Genomic DNA, 27,934 nt, shown 5'->3' on the forward strand with positions numbered 1-27,934 from the left:
TTCTTTTTTTCAGATCCTCAGAGAGTTCTTGCATATGAGATGCCATTTTATACTTCCAGTATCAGTGTGAGAGTGATAACACTAAATGTAACACACCTACTTCCCATTAACACCTGACACATTGCAACACAAACGAGTCACATGGTACTCTGGGTTGATTTTGACAGTTTCACTTAGGGTGTACTCATTTTTGTTGCCATCAGTTTAGACATTAGTGGCTATGTGTTACTTTGAGACAGTAAATTTACAATGTTATTTGAGCTGTATGCTGTCTACTTTACACTGTAGCAAAGTGTCATTTCTACAGTGTCCCATGAAAAGATATAATTAAATATTGACAGAAATGTGACGGATATACTCACTTTTGTGAGTACTATATGATAGGCAGAGGTGTGTATATATATATATATATATATATATATATATATATATATATATATATATATATATATGCACACACACTACGCAAATGAGCAAATATGACATGTACAATTCTAGACATGTACAATTCTACACTCTGAACAAGTCCAGGATGCATGTACATTATTTAGTGCAGTACGCATCACATGCTGCCTGACAGATTGAATTACAGACAGGAATTTTATCTTACCTCACAGACTCCTACATTAAGAAACAATGTGGTTCATTTTAGGCAGGGGAGTCCTTGTGTCTTGAGTGTATGTTTTTAGTTTGTTTGACAGCTAACACAAATGTCAACACTCACTTTTGAGTCCCTCTGTTTAGAGGATAATGATCCATCCACGACATTGAGACGAGGCTTGGAAGAGGATTTTGACACAGACTTGGATGGTGAGTGCATTATATAAGGGGTTCAGCAAATCTACATTATGTTCATCCAAACATTATTTCACTGCCTAATACAACTTCCTTTGTGTCTGCCTTCTGTTTCACACTTTGCTGTAAATGTCTCTTGCTGTTTGATGAACAATGCTTACAATGAAATAGAAAAAGAAGACAGAAGCAATAAGACGTCCATAGCTGATGTCTACCGACAAGCCTGCAAGCTGGTGGGTGTTGTTCCAGTCTCCTACTTCATACGGAATCTCGACTCTCCCACCATGACCCTCACCCACCATGGCCTTGGACCTTTGGGGTGCAAAGCACTCGCTATTGCTTTGGTGGTGAGTCACAAAATGTGAGCATGTCACTAAAAGCAACATATTTAAAATTTACATTGGTAGTACATCTGCCTCATAGTTCTACGTATCGGGGTTTGAATCTTGGCTCTGGCCTCCCTGTGTGGTGTTTTGCTTGTTGTTTTTCGTGCATGAGTGAGTTTTCTCTCGGTACTCTGGCTGTCTAAAAACATGCATGTTAGGTTAATTGAACACTGTAAAATCAAAATTGAGCAAACGTTTTAACCTGAGTGTGAATGCTTGTTTGTCTACATGTGCCCTGTGATTGGCTTGGCGACCTGTCCAGGGTGTAGCCCATAGTTTTCGCCCAAAGTCAGTTTGGATAGGCGCTATAGAAAATGGATGGGTGGACATTTATGATGAGCCTTTTGTCCTCAGAGTGATACGCATCTCAATACTCTGGAACTGGCTGACAACTACATACAAGCAGAGGGAGCCAAGGACCTGGCAGAGATGCTGAAGGCTAATTTCACCATCCAGCATTTGGTATGAAGCAAAATGTTAATAATAATGATTAATTAATAATACATGTAAACGAATTGTATAATAGGTACATGTGTGTATATATACTTATTATAGGACTTGTCCAACAACCATCTTCTTTCTTCTGGAGCTGAGTATGTAGGCAAAATGTTGCTGGACAGCCTTTCGCTAAAATCTATCAAACTCTCAGGTAATGTACAGTATATAAGGATGTTAGCATTTAAACTCTATTTGGTACAGTAAAATGTTATGCATATTTATACCTCTCAATGCGTTAAGTGCTAATTGTTCAATGTTTCATACTTATTGGATGTAATCCATCAATATGTCATTATACTGTATGTCACTGTCAGTATTATAATAGTTTCCACTTGGCACAAATTGTACAAATATTACTGGAGCTTAATTAGACTATATTTATTACTTACTGTGTACTACCATGCAAGAGCTATCTATCTATCTATCTATCTATCTATCTATCTATCTATCTATCTATCTATCTATCTATCTATCTATCTATCTATCTATCTATCTATCTATCTATCTATCTATCTATCTATGTATGTATGTATCTGTCTGTCTGTCTTTCTATCTATCTATCTAGCTATCTATCATGATTGAGTCATTGTTGTTATGGGGTTTTTCATCCAACAGGAAATGGATTTACAGATGATGATGCAAAGTATTTTGTAGAAGCCTTTTCGGTAAGTTTTTCACAATCCGTCTACAGCTGACAGATTTCCTTGTACACTTTTCTTATGTTGTTAATATATATATTTTTTACATTTAGATTAATTTAAGTATTAAGGAGTTAGACCTCAGCCATAATAGGTTTTGTGGACGCGGAGGAGAGCATCTTGGACTGTTGCTGGGTACGCGAACGGTCACTCACCTCCATGTCTTTGTTAATATGACTGTCAAACGTATAGGTAAACACAAAGTCCTTTTCTATTTGCACATATTAACAGCAAGCAACGCGTGTCTGGAGGTGTTGAACCTTTGTTGGAATCAACTCAGAATGAAAGGAGCTGTTGCTCTAACTGCTGGACTCAAGGTACGTGGGCAATCACTGATTATACTGTATGTAATGTCTCGGGCCTTGCATCACACTTCACTTCTTTTAGTGGTACACTAGACTGTCTTGTGGAGATAACCTACAAGGTACTAAAGAGAGTAGTCTAATGATCTGTAATTACAGTGGTGCCTTGAAGTATGATTTTCATTTGTTCTGTGACCACACTCGTGGTCACAGAACAGTGGAATGGTGGAATGGAAGATGAATGAATGAATGAATGTTCCATCCCCCCAAAAAGCTCAACAAAAAATCCCCCCAAAAAGCTCAACTGAAATAGTTGTATTGTGTTTTATAATAAAGAAAAATAGCACTCCATGATATTGTACTTTTTAAAAACATATAGAAATGACATTTAATCCATCCATCAAAAAGTGTTTGCCACATTTTTACTTCAATTCAATGGATATTGTGCTGCTCCTTCTGGTGTGTAGGCCTTGGCCACCTGGAGGCAGTATAATACAGACAATGAGACACACAAAGTGTTTCAAAACGGACTCAGTAATCTGCTGTAATATTAATCATTTTTTGCAAAGCATAAATAATATATGGCTGTGACTATTGTTATATTTTCTGTCAACATGTGCTGCACCACCCTTTTTGTTAAATAATTTGTTTCCTAAAGGTTTATTCTCCTTCTGTGGCTTTTTGCATTTTTTGTTAGCAATAAGATAAACAGACTTTATTAGGGCCTAGCTATGTGGTTTTAAAATACACAGTGTGTAATTATCTTAGTTTTATTTATTTTGAGACTAAACCTCAAGTGGGAATGGCAATAAACAGCTTGAAGCCCCCTTTTTTAAGAATTGTCACGATCTGCCAAACTTCTGCTCGTTGTAAAGTAATTGTCCAGTCAATTGTAAAAGTCCAGTCACTGGTATCTCAAGGCCTCACTGTATTGTTCTTTTAGTGTTAATCTTAATGTTAATGTTACACATTAGAATAAATCAGGGCTGGACAAAGTATTGTCCATGGGCCACATACAACCCGCTTCATTTTTTTCATTATCAAGAGTCCTGCAATATTTGTTGCATTAATGTAGCCATTTCCCCCCTAAAATTGGTTAATTGTTTTTCTTCATTTTCTATTAATTGATCTAATTAAATACAGTAATTGGTTAATTTAAAAAACTAATCCATCCATCCATTTTCAACACCGCTTATCCTGGTTAGGGTCACGGGGCGCTGGAGTCTATCCCTGCTGACTTCGGGCAAAAGGCGGACTATACTGTAAACAGTCGGTCACAGGGCACATATAGACACGGACAATCATTCGCACTCACATTCACACCGTCACTGAGTGGGAACTGAACCCACGCTGGCCGCACCAAAGTCAGGCGAGTGTACCACTACACCATCAGTAAATCATTCTACATATAAATTCTTTTTTTATTTATTTTATTGACAAATAGGTTGATTACACTAGTAAATAATAAATTAATTAAAACATGGGAAAGAATGATTATTTTATTAGTAAAATAAACAATTGTTCATATACATTCACAAGGGTCCCTCAACAAGGGTCGCGGACGTAATGGAGCCTATCCCAGCTATCTTTGGGTGAGAGGCGGGGTACACTCTGAACTGGTCGTCAGCCAATCACAGGGCACATATAAACAAACAGCCATTCCCACTCACATTCACACCTACGGACAATTTAGAGTCCTCTATTAACCTACAATGCTTGTTTTTGGGATGTGGGAGGAAACCGGAGTGCCCGGAGAACACCCACGCAGGCATGGGGAGAACATGTAAACTCCACACAGGCAGGGCCGGGGATTGAACCCCGCTCCTCAGAACTGTGAGGCAGATGTGCTAAGAAGTCGTCCACTCTTCTGCCACATTTTTATTCCATCCATCCATCCATTTTCTGAGCCGCTTCTCCTCACTAGGGTCGCGGGCGTGCTGGAGCCTATCCCAGCTGTCATCGGGCAATAGGCGGGGTACACCCTGAACTGGTTGCCAGCCAATCACAGGGCACATAGAAACAAACAACCATTCGCACTCACAGTCATGCCTACGGGCAATTTAGAGTCTCCAATTAATGCATGTTTTTGGGATGTGGGAGGAAACCGGAGTGCCCTGAGAAAACCCACGCAGGCACGGGGAGAACAGGGGACGGGGATTGAACCCCGCACCTCAGAACTGTGAGGCTGACGCTCTAACCAGTCGACCACCGTGCCGTCACATTTTTATTCATTTTATCAAATAATTGGTTGAAAAAAAAATCTAAAAAATTATAATTTTATTATTAAAAATAAAATTATTGCTATATGGCTTAACGTTTTTTGTAATAAAAAATTATTAGGTCATTCAAAGTAAACTAATTATAAATAAAATTTCTAAATGAAAATCATCCATCCATCCATTTGTTTCTGCTTATCCGGGGTTTGGGCCCTCGAGCATCCTTTGGATAGAGTGCAGTTTACGGGACATACTGTAAATGGACTCTAGTGTGGAATATTGTCTTTCTCCATACTTAGGTGAATACAATGTTAAAGCACCTTGATCTATCATGGAATGGTTTTGGGAACGAGGGGGCCCTAGCAATGGGTGAAGCTCTGAAATTCAACAACACTCTGGTGCACCTCAACCTCAACAACAACCGCATCACCAATGAGGGTGTCAGCATGCTCTGCAGGGGTCTTGAGTACAACGACACTCTCCGGGTTCTGATGGTGAGTAAATTAATGACTCAGCATACACTCTCTGCTGTCTTATGTAAAATCATGTTTTTAATTACTCGCTCCTTCAGCTAGCTTACAATTCACTAACAGTCGAGGGAGCACTGTCCCTGGTCAATATGGTAAAGAAAACGCCTAAAACTGCCTTGGAAGAGATTAATATATGTGTAAGTGCCTATTTTCATATCCATTCAACATAACTATAAAAGTAAGTAATGAATGACCTTCATTATTTTAGATTTTCTACCTCATCAATCGTTTGACTTTTCTTATATCTGAGCAGAATGTGTTGGTCAATGAAAACTTTTTACATCTGCTGGAGGTGACATGCAAAGAGCATCCAAGTTTGGATGTACAGTATGGAGGGGTTGGAGTTTTTATTGCCAAGAAACCAGTCAAACGGATCGATCCAATGAAAGTCATCCAGGTTGGTATCATTCCTAAAGAAAACTTTTACAGTATATCCAGTGTCTTTCATAATTTGAAGAAGTCACCTCCTTAGTCTATGAAATCATGTTGTTGTTGTGACTTTCAGCTTTTTGGCAAAATTGCCGTGTCCCAAGAATTTTTTCTGTCCCCAACAGTAGTTCAGTGCCAGTTTGAGAAGCTTTATGGTCACACTGCTCCAACGTGTAGTACAGTTTACACTATCCATGGAAAGTTTCTCGAAACAGGATTTGGTCTTGACAAACCACGCAGCGGAAGGCCTGCTACTACCAGTACCACTAACACCAAACTCCTAAAGTGGGTGATTGCCTGAACCCAGGGAAAGTCGATCTGGAGGGCTGCAGTATCTTAATCTTTCATTTGAACAACCAGAAGTCAGTACATAAATTGTACTACACATTGGAGCAGTGTGACAGCAATAAGGCTTCTCAAACTGGCATTGAACTGCAGTTAGGGATATAATAACTTCTTACCAGGCAGCAATTTGGCAATGCTGCCAAATGCGAGACATGAGCAAGGGAATGATACTGTACGCTTCCAAAAGCTGCAAATCTTAAACTTGTAAATGCTGATGGCTTTAAGTCTATCACAATTATAAATGAAACAAAATTTAAAAAAAAAAAAGTGTTTGGTGACTTTTGGGACACCGTGTATTCCATCAGTCGGGCTCACATATATTTATTTTGTATTTATTGAAGGACTATCTGGATCAACACAAGATACGTTTGTGGGATTTCTTCCGAAATATTGACAAAGATGCCACCATGCAAGTCCCTGTGGTTGATTTCAGGAACGCAGTACAGGTTTGAATAATCATAGGTCATTTTTGCAGAATGTACTTTATGTTTGGCACTACAAATTGTTCATCTTCAGACATGTGTGTGAATAGTTCACATCAATTCTGGTCTCTGTGGTCTCATCTTGGAATCGACTGTATTTCAACTTGGCCTTGTCTTCACGGATTGATAAACAAAATCATGAATTGAGGAATTAAGGAATAATGCCCTATTTTGCAACACAAAAACATGAAAAAGATTTTTCCTAAGCTCTAAAAAACAAATACAACCAATAAAAATAGGTTATAACAAAAGACACAGAGACTTATACAGTATATCAACTCTTTCCTTGGAAATTTTAACAGCAATCAAGTGTTCCCTTGGATCGATTCCAGATTGAAGAGTTTATCCAGAGGCTCGATCGCGACAGGACAGGAATGGTAGACTACAGGTGACTATTATATGTCCCATAATCTTTGGTTATATTTCCCCATATGCCCTTGCTCCTCTCAGTTTATTGTTATAAAGCTTTGGATTGTGGCAATCCTCTTGTCAAACTCTGGTTTTATTATTGTTTGACTGATGGTATAATGCTGTCAAACTGTTTAATTTGCAACCCTGTTACGTTATATATACTGTAGTCACATTCATTGATGTTTCTTTATGGCACAAAATTTTTTATCCCCAAGAATATTCAATGGTAGATTCTTTGTGGGGTTACTTTACTCTCTTCACTAAATAAAGACATTTTAGAATTATAATTATTATTAGTTTATACTTAATATTTAGCTTGATCCTGATGATAGTATGCCACAACACAATGGTTGGGAATCACTGCTGTAAAAGGTTGAGATAATGTGCCACATCTTGTCTGGGGTCAACCACATGTGGGTCTCTATGACTCCATGATAAAACTTCTAAGTACAAAAGGCACACATAGAAGTTGGGAGAGTGGAAATTCCTAAAGTCCATGGTAAAACAGTGCCTGGTGCTCTCATGCAGGGGACTGGTAGATACCAGGAAGCAGATGATGCAGAATCACCGCCAACATCTGCGGAAGATCGCATCCCGTCAGAAGAAAGAGAAGCATAAGAGCGACCGCATCCTCAAGACGTTCCAGAGCGCCGTGGAGGCAGTGACGCCTCACGGCTCTGTGGTCATATCTCCAGGGGATGTCAAAGAAGAGTCAGCTGGGCCCCATCGCTTCTCCGCAACTCCTCTCAGCTCTTGGCACCACATTGTGATGTCAAACAGTGGCTGGTACACAGTCTCCAACCCCAGCAGTGACCACGTCCACCTGCCCATGTTAGCAGGCGCGACGCCACCCCATATCACCAAGTCTTCAGATTTGTACTCGCGTTCCCAACCTAACTTGCTGATTACTTCTCCTCAATCTGCCCAAGGCAGGTCCATCCCTGCATGGGCTGTAAATTACACTCTCGAGATGGGCCGCAACAAGATTAAGCAACCAACTGTTAGCCACCTGACCAGGTCCAGACCTGCTCTTGATAGCACGCAGCTTAGGAATAAAGCCAAGAAAGGGAAAAAAGCTAAAGCGAAGAAATTTGTGGAGAAGAACTCAAAGAATATGAACTCATTTTAAAAATGTAACCGAACAGATACTGTAGGTCTCAATATTGGTGCAATTTATGTAGCTTGAGCACTGGAGGCTCTTTTACTAACAAACAAACATATCGGAATCATTCTGTTTCAATGTTTATCTCAAATAAGTCTGCTACGAAACCAGTGGTGCGAAACAAATAATAACTAGTGGAAATTACAAATACTTTATTACAGTACTTAAGTAGACTTTTTGGGTAGCGGTAATTTAAAATTTGTCAGAAAAAAATAAGTATTCAATTTATTTTTTCTGACAATTGTTTACTTTTACTTCCAAAACTTTTACTTCCAAAACTTTCAACTCCTGACTTTGTCAAAATGAGCTGGTTACTATTTTCAACCTCCACCGATGACGTAGAGAGCCTAAACCACCCTAAACCACCAGCTTCTAGCATTCAAAAATTCTTCGTCTAATCTGTAAAATCACAAACAGGTTAAGTGTATTTTTTCATGCATTATTATTAGCTAATTGTGCTTATATTTGTAATTTTGTTTTAAGTTTTCGACATTAGCAATGCTATGGTAACACATTCTTTTTATAGCATAAAAGCCTGAGCTAATGCTAGCTTGCTTTTGTTCTCAGTATAAGCACACTAAAAGTTAATAAAAGAGGGAAACTATTCTGTGTGCAGATAAGCTTTTTTAATTTGTTTTCATTGTGTCAAGTTATCAAAACTGGTATTGATGCTAAATATTCATTTTCACTTTTTTCTTTGGTACTGAAGTACATTTCAGTTTCTTTGTTTTAATTTTTATTTATCTACAAGAGGTGAAGCAGTACTTGTACTTTTACCATTTTACCAGCTTTAGGCTCCATTCTCTGACCTGACCCTTCAAACGGTTTTCTTCTACTACTACTCCTTTCAACGTAATTGGAAATCAAATAGTTCAGTCAACCTTTCGAAGTTATACTCAATGAGAAGCATCATATGCAGACGTAAAGCATTTGCTTGGGAAATCTGTCAGGTGTTGGACACACCCAACCATAGGTACTCTGAGTTCTAATGCCTCCAGATCACGTCAAATTAATGCCCTAAGATTAAATTAGTTCCTGTTTGCTGAAGATAACATTGTTACATTTTGACCTGTATCTGAGCAAACAATGGTGTGAACTCGGACAGGTGGAACATCCTCTTAAGATGTTTAAATGGGCTATATAAGCATAGAAGGTTTGGGCCACTCTATCATTATCCATCTGACTGTTGCAGAATGATTGTCCCTCTGTTTGCCTTCGCTCTACTAGGCTCTGCACTAGCCTGGGGGGTAAGTGTATGACTTAAATCATCGTTTGTTTTTGTTTTTTTTAGATTATATTTTTACCTCCATCCACACAATGTCACTGTGTTTCAGGGTTTGAACCAGTGGCGTGAACTAAGTGCAAATAATGAGGCAGGAAGTGGGGGTGCGGACTCCTGCACTTGCGATGCCTTCTTGCCAAGTTCTACGTTTCCTGTACAAGATCTAGTGGTAGTGGAGCAGGCAGCTGAGCAGATCTCCCACAGGCTGGAGCTGGAGATGGGCAAGGTAATCCATTACGATGGAAATACAGTGCTCACCGCAGATCGCAGTTTTTTAAATGATGGGTTTTTACAGTGTGCTGACTTACTGTAATGCCCTCGCATATGGGAAAGGAGAGCCACAATTCCGATGCACTTTCCTGCCATTTGCTGAATGCCAGAAGAACAATAAAACAGATGAACAAAATTAGAAGCTAAGGAGCTGCTGTCGGCCACAGCTCATGCCCAGACACTCACAAGCCTACTCAATGACATCACATGCCACTGGAGATGACACGGTATTCACAATATCGCTATATCATGGCATTAAAAGTGCCGTGATATCGTCATGTCCTTGTCATGGTATAAAATAATGAGCCGTTGTGCTTAAAATTTTGTATTGGGTCGCCTGTAGCGGACCATAGCAGGGTAAACTGCAAGGAGCATGATCAGACTTGACTATCTAGAGGAGGTAAAAGTTGTAACAAGGTCTCCGTAGGTGATAATAACTTATGTAAAGCTAATTACCGAGACGCAGCAGCAGCTGCAGCCGCCTGAATACAGCCCCCCACCCCAATTTAACGTGTTGAAAAAAAGTGTTTTTTAATAAGTTTGTATTTTTTTTATATTAAAATGTATTTAAAGCTTGTGTGAGGGGTAAAACTACTGAAAAAAAAAACCATTTTATACCGTCTCTCGATATCGCAGATTTTCATCTAATACTGGTGGGTCTGGAACGTAATCACATGCGATAAATGGGTGTTCACTGTATGTACAAAAAAATTGTAAAGAGCACCTGACAAAAAGACTACTCCTAAATTTCAGATCGAGGACTATGAGAGTAAGATGACAGAATATGCAGAAAAGATCATTGAGCTGACAAGAGAAATCGAGATACTGGAGAAGAAACCGGATGACAACAGTGATGCCACTTTGGAGAGCATTGAGGTGAAGATTAAACAAGTGGAGGCTCTAATTCAGGAGCTGCAGCTTTCATTCAAAAGCTCCACCAGCATCTTCCAGTCTCTTCATCAAGAAGTAAGTCCTCAAATGTGTATGCACCTGGTGAGAGTGATTGGTGAGCTGTGGCTGGACTTGTTTTTTTTCTTCTTTTTTTAATCCCCAGATCACAGTTATGGTGAAGACTCTTGACCAGCTGGAGAAGACCCATGACAAGCATTTGGTTCTGCAGACCCGCCGAGAGTACATCCAGATCCAAATGGAGCTAGAAGAGTGTGAGAGACGCCACCAAGAGATCTTTAACCCCAACATAGGTAAGCTCTACCTCACATTTCGACTGCAATGTGTGTGAATGAATTTAACTACATGTTCCTCTCTCTTGGTGAAGGTTCCTGCGATCATACAGGTGTCATCAAGGTCAGCAAGCCTATTGTGAGTCAACTTAATGCTCATCTGAGCACCTCTTCTATATATGGAGGCTGGGGCAAAGATTCAAAGCCGCTTCGTGACAGGGAGTCTATGTACTGGTTCTCTGGGGACTCCTCTGTGTACATTGATGACATTAGGTTCTACACTAATTACAAAAATCTGGTTTTAAGAAACCCTTTCCTGCATCACACCATATCACGTGGGTGGCATGGTCTTGGCAGCAATTATATAGTTCGTGACAACACACTGTATTATCAGAACTACAGTCCATTTGGGTTGGCTAAATATAATTTTACCAGCATGAAATATGAATCCAGGGTGATTCCTGCGGCAAGCTCGACCTTTTCCTACGCCAACTACGCTTATCAGGTCTTTGATTTTGCTTCCGATGAGAACGGCCTTTGGGTGACGTATGCCACAGATCAGTCAGACGGCAAGATGGTCCTTGCTAAAATAAACGAAGAGTCTTTTGGGATTGAGGAAATATGGCAGACCAGTGTCTACAAACCAGGCATTAACAACATTTTCATGGTGTGTGGTGTTCTTTATGCTGTCAGGACAGTTGACATTCAAAATGAGGAGATATTTTTCATGTTTGACACTAAAACCAAAGAAGAGAAGCATATTAGTATAACTTTTGAGCGCTTCCAGGATAAGTATTCCAACCTGGACTACAATCCAACTGATCAGAAGCTGTACATGTACAGTAACGGCTACTACGTTAACTACCATCTGTGGTTTAACCACACAGCTAAGGCCACAGTGGAACCCCCTTTTGCTCTAACCAAAATCTCACATGTAAGTGAGCTATTGGAATAATCACACTGTGTTTCCTCCTTTTTCGTCTCATTTAATAAAGTATCCCCTTTATGTTTGAATGCTAATAAATCCTCTCATGCATCAGTAGTGTGTGTCTTCTTGTGGAGTTCCAGTATTGAAATAGCAGCTGACTACTGCAAATAGTTGATGATACTATTATAACTAGCAATATGCTGTACATATATGAAGTACCGGTACTTGTACATTCACAGAGCCTCCATCCATCCATTTTCTATAGAGCTTGTCTTCATTAGGTTGTGGGTGAGCTGGAGCCTCTACCAACTGACTTTGGCGAGAAGCAGGTTACAGGTCTTTCATAGATAAGGTTAAAAAAAAAATTTTTTATGTAAAATATGTACAATAATTATTTAAATAGTAAAATAATGCATGCTCATTTTTACATTGTACTATAAATAATTAGTTTATTTACAGTATAACTAACCAATTATTTGATAAGATAAAAATATGTATATATAGCTAAAAATGTTTTACTGTTTTTATTTTATTGTTTAAAATAAATATATTAACACACCCAATGAGATAAATTAATTACAAGATTCATAAATATATTTCATGCTAGCCAGATTTATGAAAAATTGGATAAATTAATGCAACAAACAAAATAGATCATTTTAATAAAATAATAATTTATGCTCATTTTAATCACATTATTTATAATTAATGGAATTCTAATTTATTGACCAATCATTTAATCATCCATCCATTTTCTACAGCGCTTAGCAGAATCAGAATCATCTTTATTTGCCATGCATGTCCAAAAAAGACACAAGGAATTTGTCTCCGATAGTTGGAGCCGCTCTAGTACGACAACAGACAGTCAATTGACAGAGAACACTTTGGAGACATGGAGACATTGAGAAAAGCAGTCACTGAGCAATAAAGTGTAATGCCGGTACAATTTTTATTTTATTTATTTTCTCACTAGGGTCGCGGGTATGCTGGAGTCTATCACAGCTAACTGCGGGCAGGAGGCGGGGTACACCCTGAACTGGTTGCCAGCCAATCGCAGGCCACATATAAACAAACAACCATTCACACTCACATTCACACCTATGAGCACTTTAGCGTCTTCAATTAAACTACCATGCATGTTTTTGGGATATGAGAGGAAACCGGCGTACCCGGAGAAAACCCACGCAGGCAGGGGGAGAACATGCAAAATCCACACAGGCGAGGCCGGAATATGAATCTGGGTCCTCAGAACTGTGAGGCAGATATGCTAACCAACCGTCCACCGTGTCGCTCATTTAATCAAATGAAAAAAATATATAAGTAAAAAGCTATCAAATAATGGAAAAAAAATCAAGGAATATGTTTTAATGAAATGGCTAAATTAATGCAATAAATATTACAGGACTCTTGATAATGTAACTACTTGGTGGTCCGGATTAAATTGAATCGATTGCAACTGGACTGTTCTGGTTGTCTTAGAAGATGTTTCGCCTCTCATCCGAGCAGGAAGACCTGAGCCAAGATTCAAACCCGTGACCTCTGGACTGTGAGGCAGACTTGGTAACCACACACAGCCTACCAAATAATAATATAAAATATGTGTAAGTAGAAAATAATTTATCTATCAATCCATTTTCTATACCGCTTATCCTCGTTAGGGTCGTGGGTGTGGTGGAGCCTCAGCCTATCCCAGCGGACTTCGGGCAAGAGATGGGGTACATCCTGGACTGAATGCCCGGCATTCGCAGGGCGCAAACAGTATAAACAAACAGAAAAACCAGTATTCATATGTTCACATCTAAGGACAATTTAGAGTTTTCAATTAACCAACGTGCATGTTTTTGGAATGTGGGAGAAAACCTACGCAAGCTCGGGGAGAACATGCAACGTCCACACAGTGCCATGAATGAATGAATGAATGAAGTGCTCTATCAGATAGTTCAGTGATTCTCAAAGTGTGGTACACGCTTATATCTCTATGGGTACGCGTACTACTAGTACACAGGCTCCCTTTAGTCATACGCGAAAGAATCACTGAATTAAATGTTCAAATGGTGCATAATGTTACAGTGCCCTAATTATTAAAAAATAAAAAATAAAGTACAGTACATTTAGTGTGGTTCAGTTGTATTGTATTAAACTTTAGAGTACACTTCTATCTAATCTTTCAGACCTGTTTGGTTTTAAACCTTTATTTGAGGATTAGAATTTTATTTGCAATACATTTTAATTGAATCAATATTTACATCGTTTTTGATTTCCCTATATTTAAGCACATTCAAACTGTGCACAATGTTACAGTGGCTTAATAATAAATATAACTTTTTAGGAATAAATCCTTGGGCCTAATATTAGAATAGAGTAACATTCTAATGTTGGTCATAGTGGTACTTGAAGATTTTTCGCTGTGGTACAAAAGTTTGTATTTCTTCCTGTACACTTTTTTCAATAAAGAAAAGGAAAAAAAACAACTCGAACGGACGTGACGTTTTTATTTTCAAACTGCGTCAAACAACTCCGCCCTAACGCGGCTGTTTCGATTTTTTTTTTTAAACAGAAGTTTAGTTGTGAGCAAGTGGGGGCTAGTTAGCCTAGCACACACACCTTTTAAAATATGGCGTCGTATCAACATGTCTTACAATATGCAGACACTCGGTTCCAATCTCCTGCTAAGGTGTTTGCCATGCTTAAATCGAAAGTACAGAGAGAAGAACGAACGACTCGAGCTCGAGAAGAACACGCACCGCAAATTAAACCAGCGTCGAGAAGACCAGAGAACGTGTGGGAACCTAATGAAACTTATCCCAGGTTTGGTGAGGTGGAAGCGTCGACTATTTCGCCCATAAAGAGCCCCAAGCAAAGCCTTGGCTATTCATACTGGGATTATAGTAGACAGTCTGTGGAGGTGCCACATGCAACCAACACCAGACATGGATTCACATCACCGAGGAGACCTCTTATGGAGTCCACGGCGGTGTTTCCACCTCGCATCCGCACAGACCCGCGTTCGACCAGAGACTCCGGTGGGCCCAGAAAGAAACAGATTGCTGACAAAAACCTCGCGTTCGATGAAGATTTCGCTGCCTTTGACGCCTCCGTGTCTCCACCGGCCCATTGTTCCCCCGTGAAGAAGAAGATGAGGAAAAGAAAAGTGGAGGAGCTGGAAATGAACAAAGTTTGCAACAGTGCAAATGTCACATCACAAAGCCAGGATGACAACACGGACACTGCAGGAGGGTATCCCTTTAGTCCAAAGAAAAACGCATGCAGACCAGTGCATGTCCACCGCGAATTTGCAACAATGAAAAGTAAGGCAAATGTATTGAATACGGTCGTACCTTGACTTGCGAGTGACCCGATTTACGAGGGTTACTTAGATGCAAACAGTCACTCGACTGTTTCTTTTTTTTTTGCCTTGACTTGAGAGAAAAACATTTAGATACAAGTGCTTATGGTGGTAGCAAACTCAACTGGAGCTGCAAAGATTCATTGATAATTAATTGTTTCGAGGCCTCGTTTAACTTAAAATTGTCCTAATCAATTCAAATTTCAGCCTCTCAACAGAAACTATTGATAATTATATTTATTGTAAAAAATAAAACAGACTGATTGTCTTTGTGTTTCATAAAAATAAGACATTTGCAAACATCTGTTTTTACTTTGGAAAATGATGATCGACATTTTTACCTTTTATCTGAGATTTTACAGACCAAACCCCTAACTGATTCATAATCAATTATTTTTGTGGAGTTTCAGCACAGTCAATTTGAAATAATGTCCTGTTTTTGAATAAAGGGATAGAAATGTATCTATATATTTTTAAAATCTGGTTGATCTATTAATTGAAAAAAATAATCGACAGATTAATTGATGATTAAAATAATTGTTGGTTGCAGCCCTAAACTCCACTCACTTCACAGCAAGCAGCGGTTTGGCAGATGGGCTTCAAGCTCTTTATTGCCACTCCTAGGTGAAGTTTACCGTCAAACTAAACATAAAATCAAGAGTATTACAAATCATGTATTTAAAACAACCACACACCTTTGCCTTAGAAAAGTCAGCTGGCTTAACACCAACACACAATGCAAAATGCCATAGCTGGGCTAACGAATAGCATCTATGTTGTGGTGTTAACGCTTTAAACGAAATATTTAAACACAAATGTCGACAAACAATATAACAATACTGTACTCACTCGACTGCAAAAAAGGACAAATGTTACTGCATCTTACCTCTTTTTCATTTTTGTCTTTATGACTGTGTTATCGTGAAGAAAAAGAATAGAAAAACAGTTTTTCTGTGGAAGTTGATTCCAGTAAATGCTAGCAGAAAAAAACTATTGCACAACATGAATATTTCAAAGCTTGTTTGGAATCAGGAGAGTAAAACAAATCAGAGAAGGAGGGGGGGACAGAACAAAAAAACACTTTTTTCATTAATGTCACTGTCATTTGCTTTTTCTATAAGCGAAGAGAAAGAAAATCGATTGAAATCACATTTTAAGGCCCTGATGACTCGATTTCAGCCATTTATACACTATTTGTTTTTAGCAAGCGATTTTTAATGTTTGTATTGCTTCGAACAGGGTCCACTGTCTCTTTGGAAAAACTCCTGTCTCCTGCTAAGATGTTTGTTTACATGAAAGAGAGGGTCAGCAGAAGAGAGCAGGAGCAGGACTATGAAGACTGCCAGAAACCAAGTGAACCCCCGGATGGAGGTAGGCGTAAACGCAAAAGTTTAGGACTGCTCATAAACAAAATGTACCAGAAAAAAAAAAGTTTGTTGCTGTATTTTAGTGGTCCACACTGGCTATGAATGCCATTCCAATGTGGACAAGATGGACAAAGACAATGTTGTAAGAAGGGAGTCGGATATTGAGAGTACAGTCACCCAAGCCGGACTGGAGTCTGCCGCCGGCCAGTCAGACACACGTCATCCCGAGGAGGCCTCTTCCTCTGCTGTACTGTCAGGACATAATTTGCTTGAAGATTCCATCTTCCTCAACCCGCCCTCCATCTCCATTCCCAAGAAACACAACTTCATGTTCAAGAACAAGCAATGGCCAAACTTTGCAGCAGTAGCCTCTGTGAGTAGTGAATAACAACCAATTTTACTTAAAGTAAACATTATTACATAATTTTTTTCCCCCAACTTCTAATACACTTCCTATAGCTAGATGTAGTCTAGTGACTATCTGTGTGAAATTACATAAGGATAAAGAATTATAGAACACTTTACATATCATGTTTCCTGTCTCGCTGAAATTTGAAATATGCCCTGACTCATGCAAGCAAGCGGTTGTCGAACTGCTGGGCCTATGGCAAGTTTGACTTTTGTTACCATGATGACCAGCGAGCAGAGCCCAGAGATTGTGGGGGGGGGGGGGGGGGGTGGGGGGGGGGCAAGTGCCCATTAAGAAAATAAAAGCATATTTACTCATGGAGGCAGTTCATATACTGCACTGTGTGTCCAAAAACCTGACTTAATTCTTGTCAGTTTGACTTTTTTTTCATTATAGTGACTTTTTCTTGTACCTAAACCTAACCATTTATTCCCCCCCATTACAACTTTTTTCTTGTATGACCACTTTATTCTACTAAAAATGTTAAATCTTATATTATTAAGAACAAATTTATTGTTATTCAAATCAATTGACAGGCACATGACAGTTTTAGTCATTTGCTTTTTTTTTTTTTCCCTTGGCAGGAGAGTACTATTCATCTTAAAAAGTGGTTCCTGAGGAAGAATCGTAATGGCCTGTTTGTACAAGGAATCCACATGTAAGTCGTTTTTTGTTTTGTTTTTTAGCCAAGATTGAAATATTCTGTCAATACTTGTTCTTAACACTGACAGTGTGTAAAAGTATTGTTTTGTCTGACAGATTCCACGTATGTAGGATGTGATTCATTCTTTGTTGCTGTGTTTCATCTGGCACAGGGAAGACGGGACACCGTGGAACAGTAACATTATTGCAGAGAGAGTTTCCAGCACTGTGCTGAAGACGATATCTGGCAATGTTTACATCTTGGTGGGCAAGATGATGCTGGATGCAGATTCCGGTAAATTGTAGATATACCAGATGTATTGTTGTGATGTGTTTGTGTAAATGACCTTTTCACTGACTCGCATATCGCATTTTTCTGTATTAGACTTGCCCCGCTGGCTTTTAAGGATATTTGCAAAGGGATTCCCAGCAAATTGGAAAGAACTTTTTGAGAAATGTTTGTCAGAATTAAAAGAGTAAGAATTTTCTTCAATATTTAACACATACACATTCTTCTGATGATGTTTTATTGAAAACCGGTACAGGGGGTCCTTGATTTACGACGGCATTCCCTTCCTAGGGTGGCGATATAACTCAAATTTGTAAGAAAATCCAAACATGCTGTATTCGATCACTAAACTACACTAGCGCAGTAGTAAAGTCATAATTGCGGTAATGCTGAAGAGCATTCCACATTCCAAAAATTCCAATCTGTCTCAAAATTCCACATTTTCCATAAGGAAAAAAAACAGGTCAAATTCAAGTCAAAGTAGGCATTCAACAAAAAGTTTGTCATCTTTCAAGCCATTTTAAGCCGTCATATTTCAAATTTCAGAAACGTTTTCAAAATGTTCCAATGATGCTTGAAAAACATATTCAATGATTTTGTATGGCGCCAGGGGGTAATCATAAACAGATTACCCCCTGTATGAACGAATATCATTTTTAATCAAACGCTGGATTTATTCCTTTTAGCTGGAGGGGAAAAGTGAACACTGAAAAGAGAAGCAAAATTACCAGGACAACAGAGACGTCTGCTCTCCAAGCTAGAAAAAAAAGAGATCAGCAAAATGCTGTCAGGACCAGTAAATACAAGACAAGAAATCCCAAGGGTAAATTATAATTTGATCGCTCGGCAACATTCAAGACTCTTTTTATTTTCTTCATTCATACATTTTCTCTTTTTCTGCAGCGGGCGATAGTACTTACTCCACAAAAGTGACTCGGAGTGGTCGGCTGGTCAAGCCACCCCTGGATTACTGGAGAGGAGGCAGGGTCTTTGTGGATGCAGACCTGAATGTTACTATCTTTGAATGTTACAAAACCTCTGCTCCCTACCCAGTAAGTGTCTAACTACTTACTTTACCAGAACAGTGTTTCCTAACCTTGATTGAACCAAGGCACATGTTTTAAACTAGAATGTAAAGCACTTTTTTTTTTCTGCACTTAACCCATCCCTGGGTAACAACCGTCCAAACTGACGACCTTCTTACTGTTATGTAGCTGTTTCAACCATCTCGCTAACAAACCGAAAATTTAGTATGTAGTCTTAAAATGGTAAAAAAAAAAAAAAAAAAAAGACACACACACAATAAATAAAAAACATAAAATTCAGTTATTGTGTGTCTGTGTGTGTGTGTCCCTTTCCCTTTCACGGGGTGAGGGAGAGAGAGAACGAGGGCACATTACCCTGGAGTAGCAAGCAGAGGTCCCTTGCATTCTACCAGAATCCTGGGAAGTGGGATTCAATATATAATTTATGTTAGCACGTTTTATAATATATTATTATAATTATATTTGTGTTACTTTCTTTAGGATGTTGCTCCAGTAGTGTCTATGAAGAGGTTTCGGGAAACTGCCCAGGCTTTTCTGCTCAACGACAAAGGTAAATACTAGTCGTGGAAATGCACAAGTACAGTCAGTGAATTGGGCGATGCACACTTTCTCCTTCTTTTCCTTGTTATGCAATACCTTTCTTTGAATTATTATAATATAGCTATAGTGGCCAGGGCAATCCGCTTCTTCCTTGACAGTTGTGCCATGTGGTTTGTGGGTGAAAAAAATAATAATACAGTAAGCATACAGTATGTGACGACTCAAAACTGAGACCTGTTAAGAACATCGCGGGTCACTGTTTTTCTGTTGCAGTAAGCAGGCAATTGTCCTTGTCCACTGAAAATAAAAAAGCTCTCATAAATTTGATACACCGCAGAGAAAAGTGTTGTTAACAAGCCTGCCAAAATCCAGCTTGAAAATGGTGCAAAATCGAGATGTTCTTTCAACTGTCAAATGTTGTGGGCATGTCCGCTAAATGCACTGAAAACATACCTTACATCACGTGTGTCAAACTCATTTTTGTCACGGGCCACATCGTAGTTGTTTTACCTGAGAGGACCGTTATGTCTATGAACCCATAAAGATTAAATGTATGATTGCCTCATATTTTTACATATACACAACAACTTGATGGATAACTAGTTTTGAATTCAGAAGCCAGTAAAAAAAAAATTCAACTATTATTCAGTTTATTTTAAAAGGGGAATTAGTAACAAAAATGCTTGAAATATCTCATCGTTATTAGAAGAGAAGACAATTTGCAATTTTGGTGTTTTAGCAAGAAATATGAAGTCGATGTACATGATTTGCTTCCGTGGGCCACATAAAATTATGTGGTGGGTCGGATCTGGAAGACATGGAGTTTGTCTTCACCAGTGCCAGATATTTTAGGCAGCTTGAAGAACCCTTTACCATGCGTTTGCCTCCTGGTGGTTGGCTTACTACTGGTTGAGAAAGTCCTTGATTAATATACGGCAGAGCCCGCATTTATAAATGTAAATGTAGCCTATGATAGGGTTGATTTATTCATGCCTGCAAAAATTGTGATCGCCATTAAAATTCGATTAATTGTGCAGCCCTGGTCTGGAATGTATCCTGCAGTGATATCCCAGGGTTATCACGTATAGCCACATTGACCTTTACTATGGCACCCATCTGACATGGACATAGGTGTTCAAATCATACAGAGAAGGATTGTCCAGCCCCTTTAAAAAGACTATAAAATAATACAAAAACTATAAATGAATATTCTGTATTTATCTCCAACCAACTCTTCTATGGTTCCAGGTCATAAACGGCATGAGTCCACAAGAGATCCACTGACAGAAGTAAAGATGCCACACTGCAAACATAATCAAGTTGAAGTTAAACCTGAGGAGAATCCCTCTCTTTCAACCAGAGCAGCAGTGAGGAGGCAAAGCCATCACACCACCAGCTCTGATGAAAAGTCAAGCAATGAAAAGGCGCTGCTTTCAAGTAAAGCCAAAAAGCTGACCCCACATGGGTCCAAAGCTAAGATGGGCAACTCTTCTCCATTGAAGAAGTTAGGAAGAAAACGCACTCCGCCTCAGTTTCCCGCTGTTAATGAAAAATTATCAGAGTCTGAAAAGGAGCGGGAGGAAGAGGAGCAGCAGCAGGAGGAGGAAAGGCAAATCAATCACATTACTAACTCTGATGAACAGGTGTCCAATGAGAACAAGATGCCATCTCAAAGTAATCCCAAAAAGCTCCCTGAACGGGAGTCCAAAAAGAAGGTGCTCAACGCGCCTCCATTAAAGAACTTGGGGAGAAAACGCACTTATCCTCAGATTTCTGCTGTTGATGACAATTTATCAGAGTCTAACTTACGTAAAGAGACGGGGGAGAAGAAGGAGGGGCTTTCTACAAAGAGCAAAGGGAAACGGGGCAAAAATAGGCCCACGCAGCAACGCAGGAAGACTCAAACCAAGAGCCTCAAACCATTGTCGCCTGTAAAGGCTTCGACAAAGTTGAAGCAATCTAAAAAGAAATCTAGTAGAGGACACACCGTGTCTCCTCAAGGCAAAGATGAAGGCGAGTGGACGAAGGATGAGCTGGCAAAACTACAAAAGTAAGTCTTACAGTCACCCACATCCCAACCTTTATTGAGTGAAGTGGAAAAATTGAGCAATTACGCTATAAATGTCATCTATTTTGCATGTATGTCCTTATGACAAAATAAAGTGTTTATATTTATCCTTGAATATGATACCTTTCTATTAAATTATCCTTAATAGAAAATGTTCAGCTCTAGTTATAGTGATTTTAAGTTTCATCCTTTCATTTATTCAAACGCTGAATATGCCAAATTTCTTTTTTTTGGTGAGTAGTGCATGTTGTTGGCATAGCAAGATGATTGAACAAAGATGGATTATTTGCTCTAAGCAAACTATTTTCGGACCAATTAAGTGAAATTGGATAATGTCCCGCAGCACACCTGATGATTTCTCATGGCACACTAATGTGTCACGGCACCATGTTTGGGAATCACAGCCCTACGTTAGAAATGTTCTCTTCAGCAGCAACTCCTGTCTGTGCCCATGTACTCCACTTTGGCAGGGCTGCGTCCAGTTATCCTTTGCACGTGCCATCCTACTGGACAAAGGTGGCAATGATGGTTGGCACGCGCTCTGCAGAGGAGTGCCACAACAAGGATTTGGCCTTGCAAGACATCCAGACCCCTGTGAAGAGCGCCCGGGGAAAAGAAAAGAAAAAGGAGGATGCACCAAAAGCCACAAGTAATGAAAAGGCACCATGGATGGGATGTAGAAAAAGCTTGCTTTTCATTCTGCTTGGGGGATATCACACAGTATACAAAGCAGTGTTAGAGCCCTATTGGGGGGAGGGGGAGCAATTTTACTTGAATAAAGTCATAATATTATGAACATAAATATACACCTTCGTTGAAGACCTTGTGAAGTTGTAATTCATCACAAAAAAATCTCCATAAGGAATTATGAGAATAAAGTTAGAATTACGGCCAGTTTAGTGGTTAGCATGTCTGCCTCACAAGTCTGAGGTTTGGGGTTTAAATCCCACCTCCGGGCTTACTGTGTGGAGTTTGCATGTCCTCAATGTGCTTTCGTGGGTTTTCCCTGGGTACTCCAGCTTCCTCCCACATTCCAAAAGTTTGCACATTAGCTTGATTGAAGGCTCTACATTGTTCATATACACGTGGACGCGAAGGTGATGATAGTTGAGTAGATGCCGATTAATCAATGGTGTAATTTATTTTTGTTTTCAATTTCAACTCTCTGTGCACGCCAATGTGAGAAAAGAAAAAACACCTGATGTGAGGATTTAAGGCTGCTTGTCACATGTTGCGTTAGCATTAACCTTTTTTCAGATGGGCATGTTTTTCATATTTCAGGATAGACTTACGCATTTTTCAAGTGACCGTGCTACTGCTCTCATTTTTAATAAAATATTTACACACGTTTGACGCCCTGCTGCTAGTTTGCTACGCAAATCTACCACCTGTTGATTTCAGCGAGGCATCCAAGTCATGAAACACGATAGTGGCCAACAGTCAACCTCCAACGATGATTCAACATAGCAGCCCCGGAACGTAACTGAACAACCTATAAACACAATCAGCACACTCACACAGGAGCTGCTGTCAGCCATAGCTCACGGCCAGACACTCGCACAGAATCGCTGACGTCCTACGCCACCCCACCAGGCCCTGCCTTTTGAAGGCACATATCTAAAACACAGACTACAATACGTACAGTGTTTTGTATAGATTTCATATATGCTATGCTGTTCAACTATATCTACAGTTTGTTTAAAATTTATTTTTTACATTAAAATATGATTAAAGCATTTGGGAGGGGTAAAACAGGTCTGTCTACATAGCTGATTTTTAGCTCCTACGGGCGGATCTGAAACGTATCCTCCGCAATAAACAAGGGTTCACTGTACCATGTACAGTATATATAATTAAGTACAAAATCAGTGCAAGACTTTCCTAAATGCTCTGCTTTTTATTGACAATTTCTATTCCAGACCAACCACTCATATCTGCAGGCATTGGAACCTTCAAGAGAAAACAGCAGGTGCGTCAGTTCCTGGAGGCAATGCCCAAAGAGAACGTCAACGATGCCTTCAGTGTGGCACACAATAATCGCTTTGAGGTTGGCATCACTTCTTCTGTTTTTGCAATGAGTCTGTTCTCTAACAGTGTTTCCCACCTGCAATTGAGCCAAGGCACATATATTTTATGATATATATTTATTTTAGATTAGAAAAATCTCGCAATAGACCACCCCCCAAAAAATTCACAAAATATATACTACTTTATACTGAAATAATGATGATGACAATTCTGTTGTATGAAGGGAAACCCTGGATAAACAGGTGAATTGTACAGTCTGCCATCTACTGAAAGAGCATTTAATTGTTCTTCCTGACACTATACCTCACCGGCATAGCTAGAAGAACAAAGATGCATTATTCGTAGTAAATAAATGTTTTTTAGTTATTTTATTATTAATTTTTTTAACGCCTGATGATCTGTGTATAATCTAACAGTGGTTGGGAATCACTACACTAAAGACTCTTTCACACCGGCCTTGGCAAGGCGTCTGACGCCCTCGACTTTCCCATTCATTGTATGTGTGGTGAGGGGGCGTCGGTGCGTTTTGACGTGACGCCAAGCGTTGCGTCAATGCGGAGGGCGTCTGATGCTCAGTGCCGCGTCATCGGATAGAAAAAAATTCTATTCTGTGGAGCGTTGACGCGGTGATGTCAAAAAGCTCCTCCAGTGGGAGCGGGGCTGGTGAAGTGATTTCTGAGTGCTATTTTGGCAGACTTGCACTGTAAATGGAAATGGGGAAATGGAGGAAGGCATAATAATTGCTGTGTCCCAGTGTCCAGAACTTTGGGCCAATAGAAATATACAGAAACGTCTCTGTAGGAGGCTTTCAAACTCCCTTTCAAAGCTCCCTGCTCAGCCTGAAATAGACCTCGAAGTGCTCTTCCTGGAACGAGAAAGCTGAGGAACAAGTTTAAACTTAGTTACTGCCGTGAAATTAGTGTGGAATATTCCCATTCCTTGTTTGCTGCTGCATCACATCCTCCTCGTTAAAAGAAGCAAAGTTGGGAGGATTTCTTTTCTCTTTTCCAAAGATGACAAATAATGTATATATTGTCAAGTTGCGGTCCACTAGTGGGAAAGGCTAACGACTTCCTTCTGGGCTGATGCGACACCACTTCCAAATATTGGATGGCCGCGACCCCGTTGCTTTCATCGTTGTCGTCCTTTCCATATGAGCAAGTGCAGTGTGAAAAGACCTTAACACCATCAAAGTTAGAGATGAGCTAACACTGACCCCCGATCCCCCCGCCCCCTCCACACTCCTTTTACCACCTTCGTTCCAATGATGATGAGTAGATGCCGTCCATCTGGTCGGATGGAGAAGAGGACTTGACAATGGACAACCTGGAGCCCCTGACACCTGAGTCACTACATTTCCCTCGAGTGAAGACTCCTCGGTGTCTACTTGCCACTCCTGGAATGGTTTATTCACCAAACAGGTGACTGCTTTTTCTCAATTCTGTCCACGCAATTCAGAAAGTGTTGTGTAGCTATAAAATGTTTCCACCTACTAATAGATGATTTAAAGGGGGACAGTTTAAGGGTTTATGCCAACTGGCCAACCTCACCGACGTCACACAGTGTCACTACAATATGTACAATATTTTCTATAAATTTTGTTTCCAAATTTCTGAATTTACTTGAATATGTTTACAGTGTGTTTAAAAAGTGTTTTAAATAAGTTTGTGTTTAAAACATGATGTAGGAGGGCTAATACTTTTTTTAAAATTAATTATGTGGTCTTTTGCAAATTTTTACCTATTGCAGGTGGGTCTGGAATGTATTCCCGCAATAAATGGGGATTCACAGTACAAGTGAAAACCCATTTACCATTTTTAAAATGTTTCTGTCAAAATACACGAAGAATTACAGCGCACTTAATATCCACTTGTCACAAGCTGGTCCAAATCATCACGCAAATACAGAGTACTGCATTTGTTACCATGATGACTGGGGCAGAGCTAGTGCATGGAACTAAGAAAATTGTAAACAGCATTGCCAACTTTGGCTTTCCAACCTCTAGCGACATGTTTTCAATAAATTCACACTTGAAGGCTGAGCAGGCACCCCAGAGACCCAACTATTTGTATCCAAACAATAAAAAGTTATTTTTTTTCCGCTTTATTTTTTTCCGCTTTACTAAAATTTATCAAACCTTAAAACTTTTTTTATCAAGTGTCTATCAGTTTTTAATAGTCAGAAGCTGTAATGCAACAGAAATCTAAATGTATGTTCCATAGAACACCCTATTTACTTTGCATCTTCAGAAACCTCTATTTAGTATATCCCTGGCCAATCTGATCATATTACAATTTCTTGAGATAACAGAGTATTAGGATCCGAGATTGGTCTCCTTATGTCCTTGTCTGTTTTGACAGTGTTGACTAATTAGATTTTCCCTCTTCCCTAGTTCAAAGAATGAGGACCTGTATGTCTTTCAACTCCAGAAAATGAAGAAACAAAATCAGGTCAACGGCCGCAAACAAGTTCCAGCGAAGGTACCATTTACACCCTAGTAATTCCTTGTCAGTCAATTTTAAGAAGCAGGTTAATTAATACTTTTTTAAATATCCCTCTCAGAGCTTCTCGCCCATACCAGCAGTCAAACAAACAACGGGAACATTTGAAATCCCAGGTAGGTTTCATTTACAAGGTTCCCATGGAGGTGGATTGCTTCCAATCCAATTCAACTTTATTAACAAATAAAACAATAGAATGAAAACAAATATTTCAAAATGGAAAAAAAATCTTGAATCCTGTGTCTGTGCGTGCGCACATACAAGTGAATCAACTGTAAGTAAAGTGACCAGCAGAGAGACCTGTTTGGACGTACTAATAAAATATTCTGGTGTGCCGACCTTGGTCACCGGGAGGTAGTACTGTACAGTATAATATAGTCATGTGGACAAACGAAGAAGAATAGACTTCTTCTGCTGTAATACTAACTCAATAAGTCGCTATAATACTCGTTTTTTGAAGGGGTTGAAGAATATGTGCCTTGTGATTATTGTTATTTTATCTGCATGTGTTTAAATATCCGTTGCTTAAAGGGTTATAAAATTGTGACTGTTGGTGCTAACGTTAGCATGTCAATGGTGTTTTTCTTGTATTTTTAGTTTTTTCTTTACATCAAGCTAGCAGACTTTAAGGTATATGCTTACTTTAAATACACAGTGTGTAATCCGCTATATGCGGAACGTGTGACCACACCCGGAAAACGGGATAGCTCCCTTCCTGTGTGCGCTATGCTAACAAGCATGACTACGGGTTGATGACATATTGTTTGAAGCCAAACTTGCACAAAACTTGCGCTTGCAAGTCAAACCAAAAATTTGTCCGAATGACGGCTCGTATATGGAAAAACTTGTAAGTCGGGTCATATGTATCTCAATGCACCTGTGTGTGTCTGTGTGTTTTACAATGTTTTTACAACACTGTATTTGTTTTTTGGCTGGAAGATCAAATTGAAACTTTTTTATAAAGCTGTATGTGAAATTACTGTTATTTTAATTTCTTTTAACATTTTGAAAATGTTACTTTACAGCATTATACCAAATTATTTAATGGTATGAGGTATAATCATTTTGATCTGGTATATTTTGTATAAAATGTGTAATTTTCCTCAACTGTAAGGTGCTTTAGTTATGTTGTTGAAAGACGGCTTTTGTATGCAGAAGTTAGTACACGTGAAATGCTTCAATAGCTTCTTTCAGACATAAAGAATCAGAAAAGTATCAGACACCTTCAACACCTTTTTTGTCCTTTAGGAAACAATTCCTTTGATGTTTTGGAGAAGTTTCCGGAGAAAGCTGCTTCATTTTCTGACAGTGGGGAAGAAGAGGATTTTTACTTTTCTGACAATGACTGACAAGTTCTTCGTCTTATGTTAATTGAAGACTTTCAATTTTTATTAGGTTTTAATGTGAGTGTGAATGCTTGCCTATATGTGCCCTGCGATTGGCTGGCGACCAGTCCTGGGTGCACCCCGCCTCTCGCCCAAATTAGCTGGGATGGGCTCCAGCCCACCCACTGGTGAGTGAGGAAAGGCGGGATAGAAAATGGATGGATGGCTGAGTTCACATGTAGATAGTCTGACAGTTTTGTGTCAAAAGACACATCTTTGGCTTCTATTTTAATATGTTTGAGTTGGACTTGTTGCTTTCTTACTCGCAAAAATAAAGATTGTGTTCCAACTCCTCGAGTCACTTGTGACTTTTTCTTATAGCGGTTTGTTCTTGACAAGTTAGCATAGCAGCTGACACATCATGTACTCGAGCAAGAACTTTTGATTGATTTGCAACC

At 39.3% G+C, this 27,934-nt stretch overlaps 3 protein-coding genes across 3 annotated transcripts; all 3 read left to right on the top strand.

The window, feature by feature from the left end:
- Window positions 1-710: 710 nt before the first annotated feature.
- Window positions 711-8,221, top strand: LOC133413038 (leucine-rich repeat-containing protein 74A). Its single transcript, XM_061696918.1, has 13 exons — window positions 711-810; window positions 967-1,142; window positions 1,536-1,643; window positions 1,737-1,830; window positions 2,295-2,344; window positions 2,431-2,512; window positions 2,609-2,694; window positions 5,195-5,389; window positions 5,467-5,562; window positions 5,679-5,822; window positions 6,541-6,645; window positions 6,984-7,069; window positions 7,621-8,221. Exons 1-13 carry the CDS (start codon window positions 711-713, stop codon window positions 8,219-8,221), a joined length of 1,923 nt encoding a protein of 640 aa, XP_061552902.1.
- A 1,226-nt stretch (window positions 8,222-9,447) lies between these two features.
- LOC133413039 (olfactomedin-like) lies at window positions 9,448-11,942 on the top strand. The gene is made up of 5 exons (XM_061696919.1): window positions 9,448-9,501; window positions 9,589-9,762; window positions 10,560-10,772; window positions 10,861-11,008; window positions 11,083-11,942. Exons 1-5 carry the CDS (start codon window positions 9,448-9,450, stop codon window positions 11,940-11,942), a joined length of 1,449 nt encoding a protein of 482 aa, XP_061552903.1.
- Window positions 11,943-14,480: 2,538 nt separating this feature from the next.
- LOC133413198 (mis18-binding protein 1-like) lies at window positions 14,481-27,825 on the top strand. The gene is made up of 16 exons (XM_061697248.1): window positions 14,481-15,223; window positions 16,501-16,632; window positions 16,712-17,001; window positions 17,622-17,695; window positions 17,853-17,974; window positions 18,065-18,155; window positions 18,655-18,791; window positions 18,872-19,020; window positions 19,495-19,564; window positions 20,803-21,604; window positions 22,093-22,271; window positions 23,542-23,669; window positions 24,929-25,071; window positions 26,043-26,130; window positions 26,213-26,267; window positions 27,400-27,825. Exons 1-16 carry the CDS (start codon window positions 14,530-14,532, stop codon window positions 27,498-27,500), a joined length of 3,255 nt encoding a protein of 1,084 aa, XP_061553232.1. The 5' UTR covers window positions 14,481-14,529; the 3' UTR covers window positions 27,501-27,825.
- The last annotated feature ends 109 nt before the right edge of the window (window positions 27,826-27,934 follow it).

Source organism: Phycodurus eques, chromosome 14 (genome assembly GCF_024500275.1).
Source record: "Phycodurus eques isolate BA_2022a chromosome 14, UOR_Pequ_1.1, whole genome shotgun sequence".
In the NCBI taxonomy this organism is placed as follows: domain Eukaryota; kingdom Metazoa; phylum Chordata; class Actinopteri; order Syngnathiformes; family Syngnathidae; genus Phycodurus; species Phycodurus eques.

Coding starts and splice junctions, on each gene's coding strand:
- LOC133413198 (XM_061697248.1), top strand. CDS start 14,530: ATGGCGTCGTATCAACATGTCTTACAATATGCAGACACTCGGTTCCAA. Junction 18,156..18,654: donor TGTTTGTCAGAATTAAAAGA/GTAAGAATTTTC, acceptor TATTCCTTTTAG/CTGGAGGGGAAAAGTGAACA. Junction 21,605..22,092: donor GAGCTGGCAAAACTACAAAA/GTAAGTCTTACA, acceptor CCACTTTGGCAG/GGCTGCGTCCAGTTATCCTT.
- LOC133413038 (XM_061696918.1), top strand. CDS start 711: ATGTCAACACTCACTTTTGAGTCCCTCTGTTTAGAGGATAATGATCCA. Junction 2,695..5,194: donor CTCTAACTGCTGGACTCAAG/GTACGTGGGCAA, acceptor CTCCATACTTAG/GTGAATACAATGTTAAAGCA. Junction 5,563..5,678: donor TGGAAGAGATTAATATATGT/GTAAGTGCCTAT, acceptor ATATCTGAGCAG/AATGTGTTGGTCAATGAAAA.
- LOC133413039 (XM_061696919.1), top strand. CDS start 9,448: ATGATTGTCCCTCTGTTTGCCTTCGCTCTACTAGGCTCTGCACTAGCC. Junction 9,502..9,588: donor GCTCTGCACTAGCCTGGGGG/GTAAGTGTATGA, acceptor ACTGTGTTTCAG/GGTTTGAACCAGTGGCGTGA. Junction 11,009..11,082: donor GATCTTTAACCCCAACATAG/GTAAGCTCTACC, acceptor CTCTTGGTGAAG/GTTCCTGCGATCATACAGGT.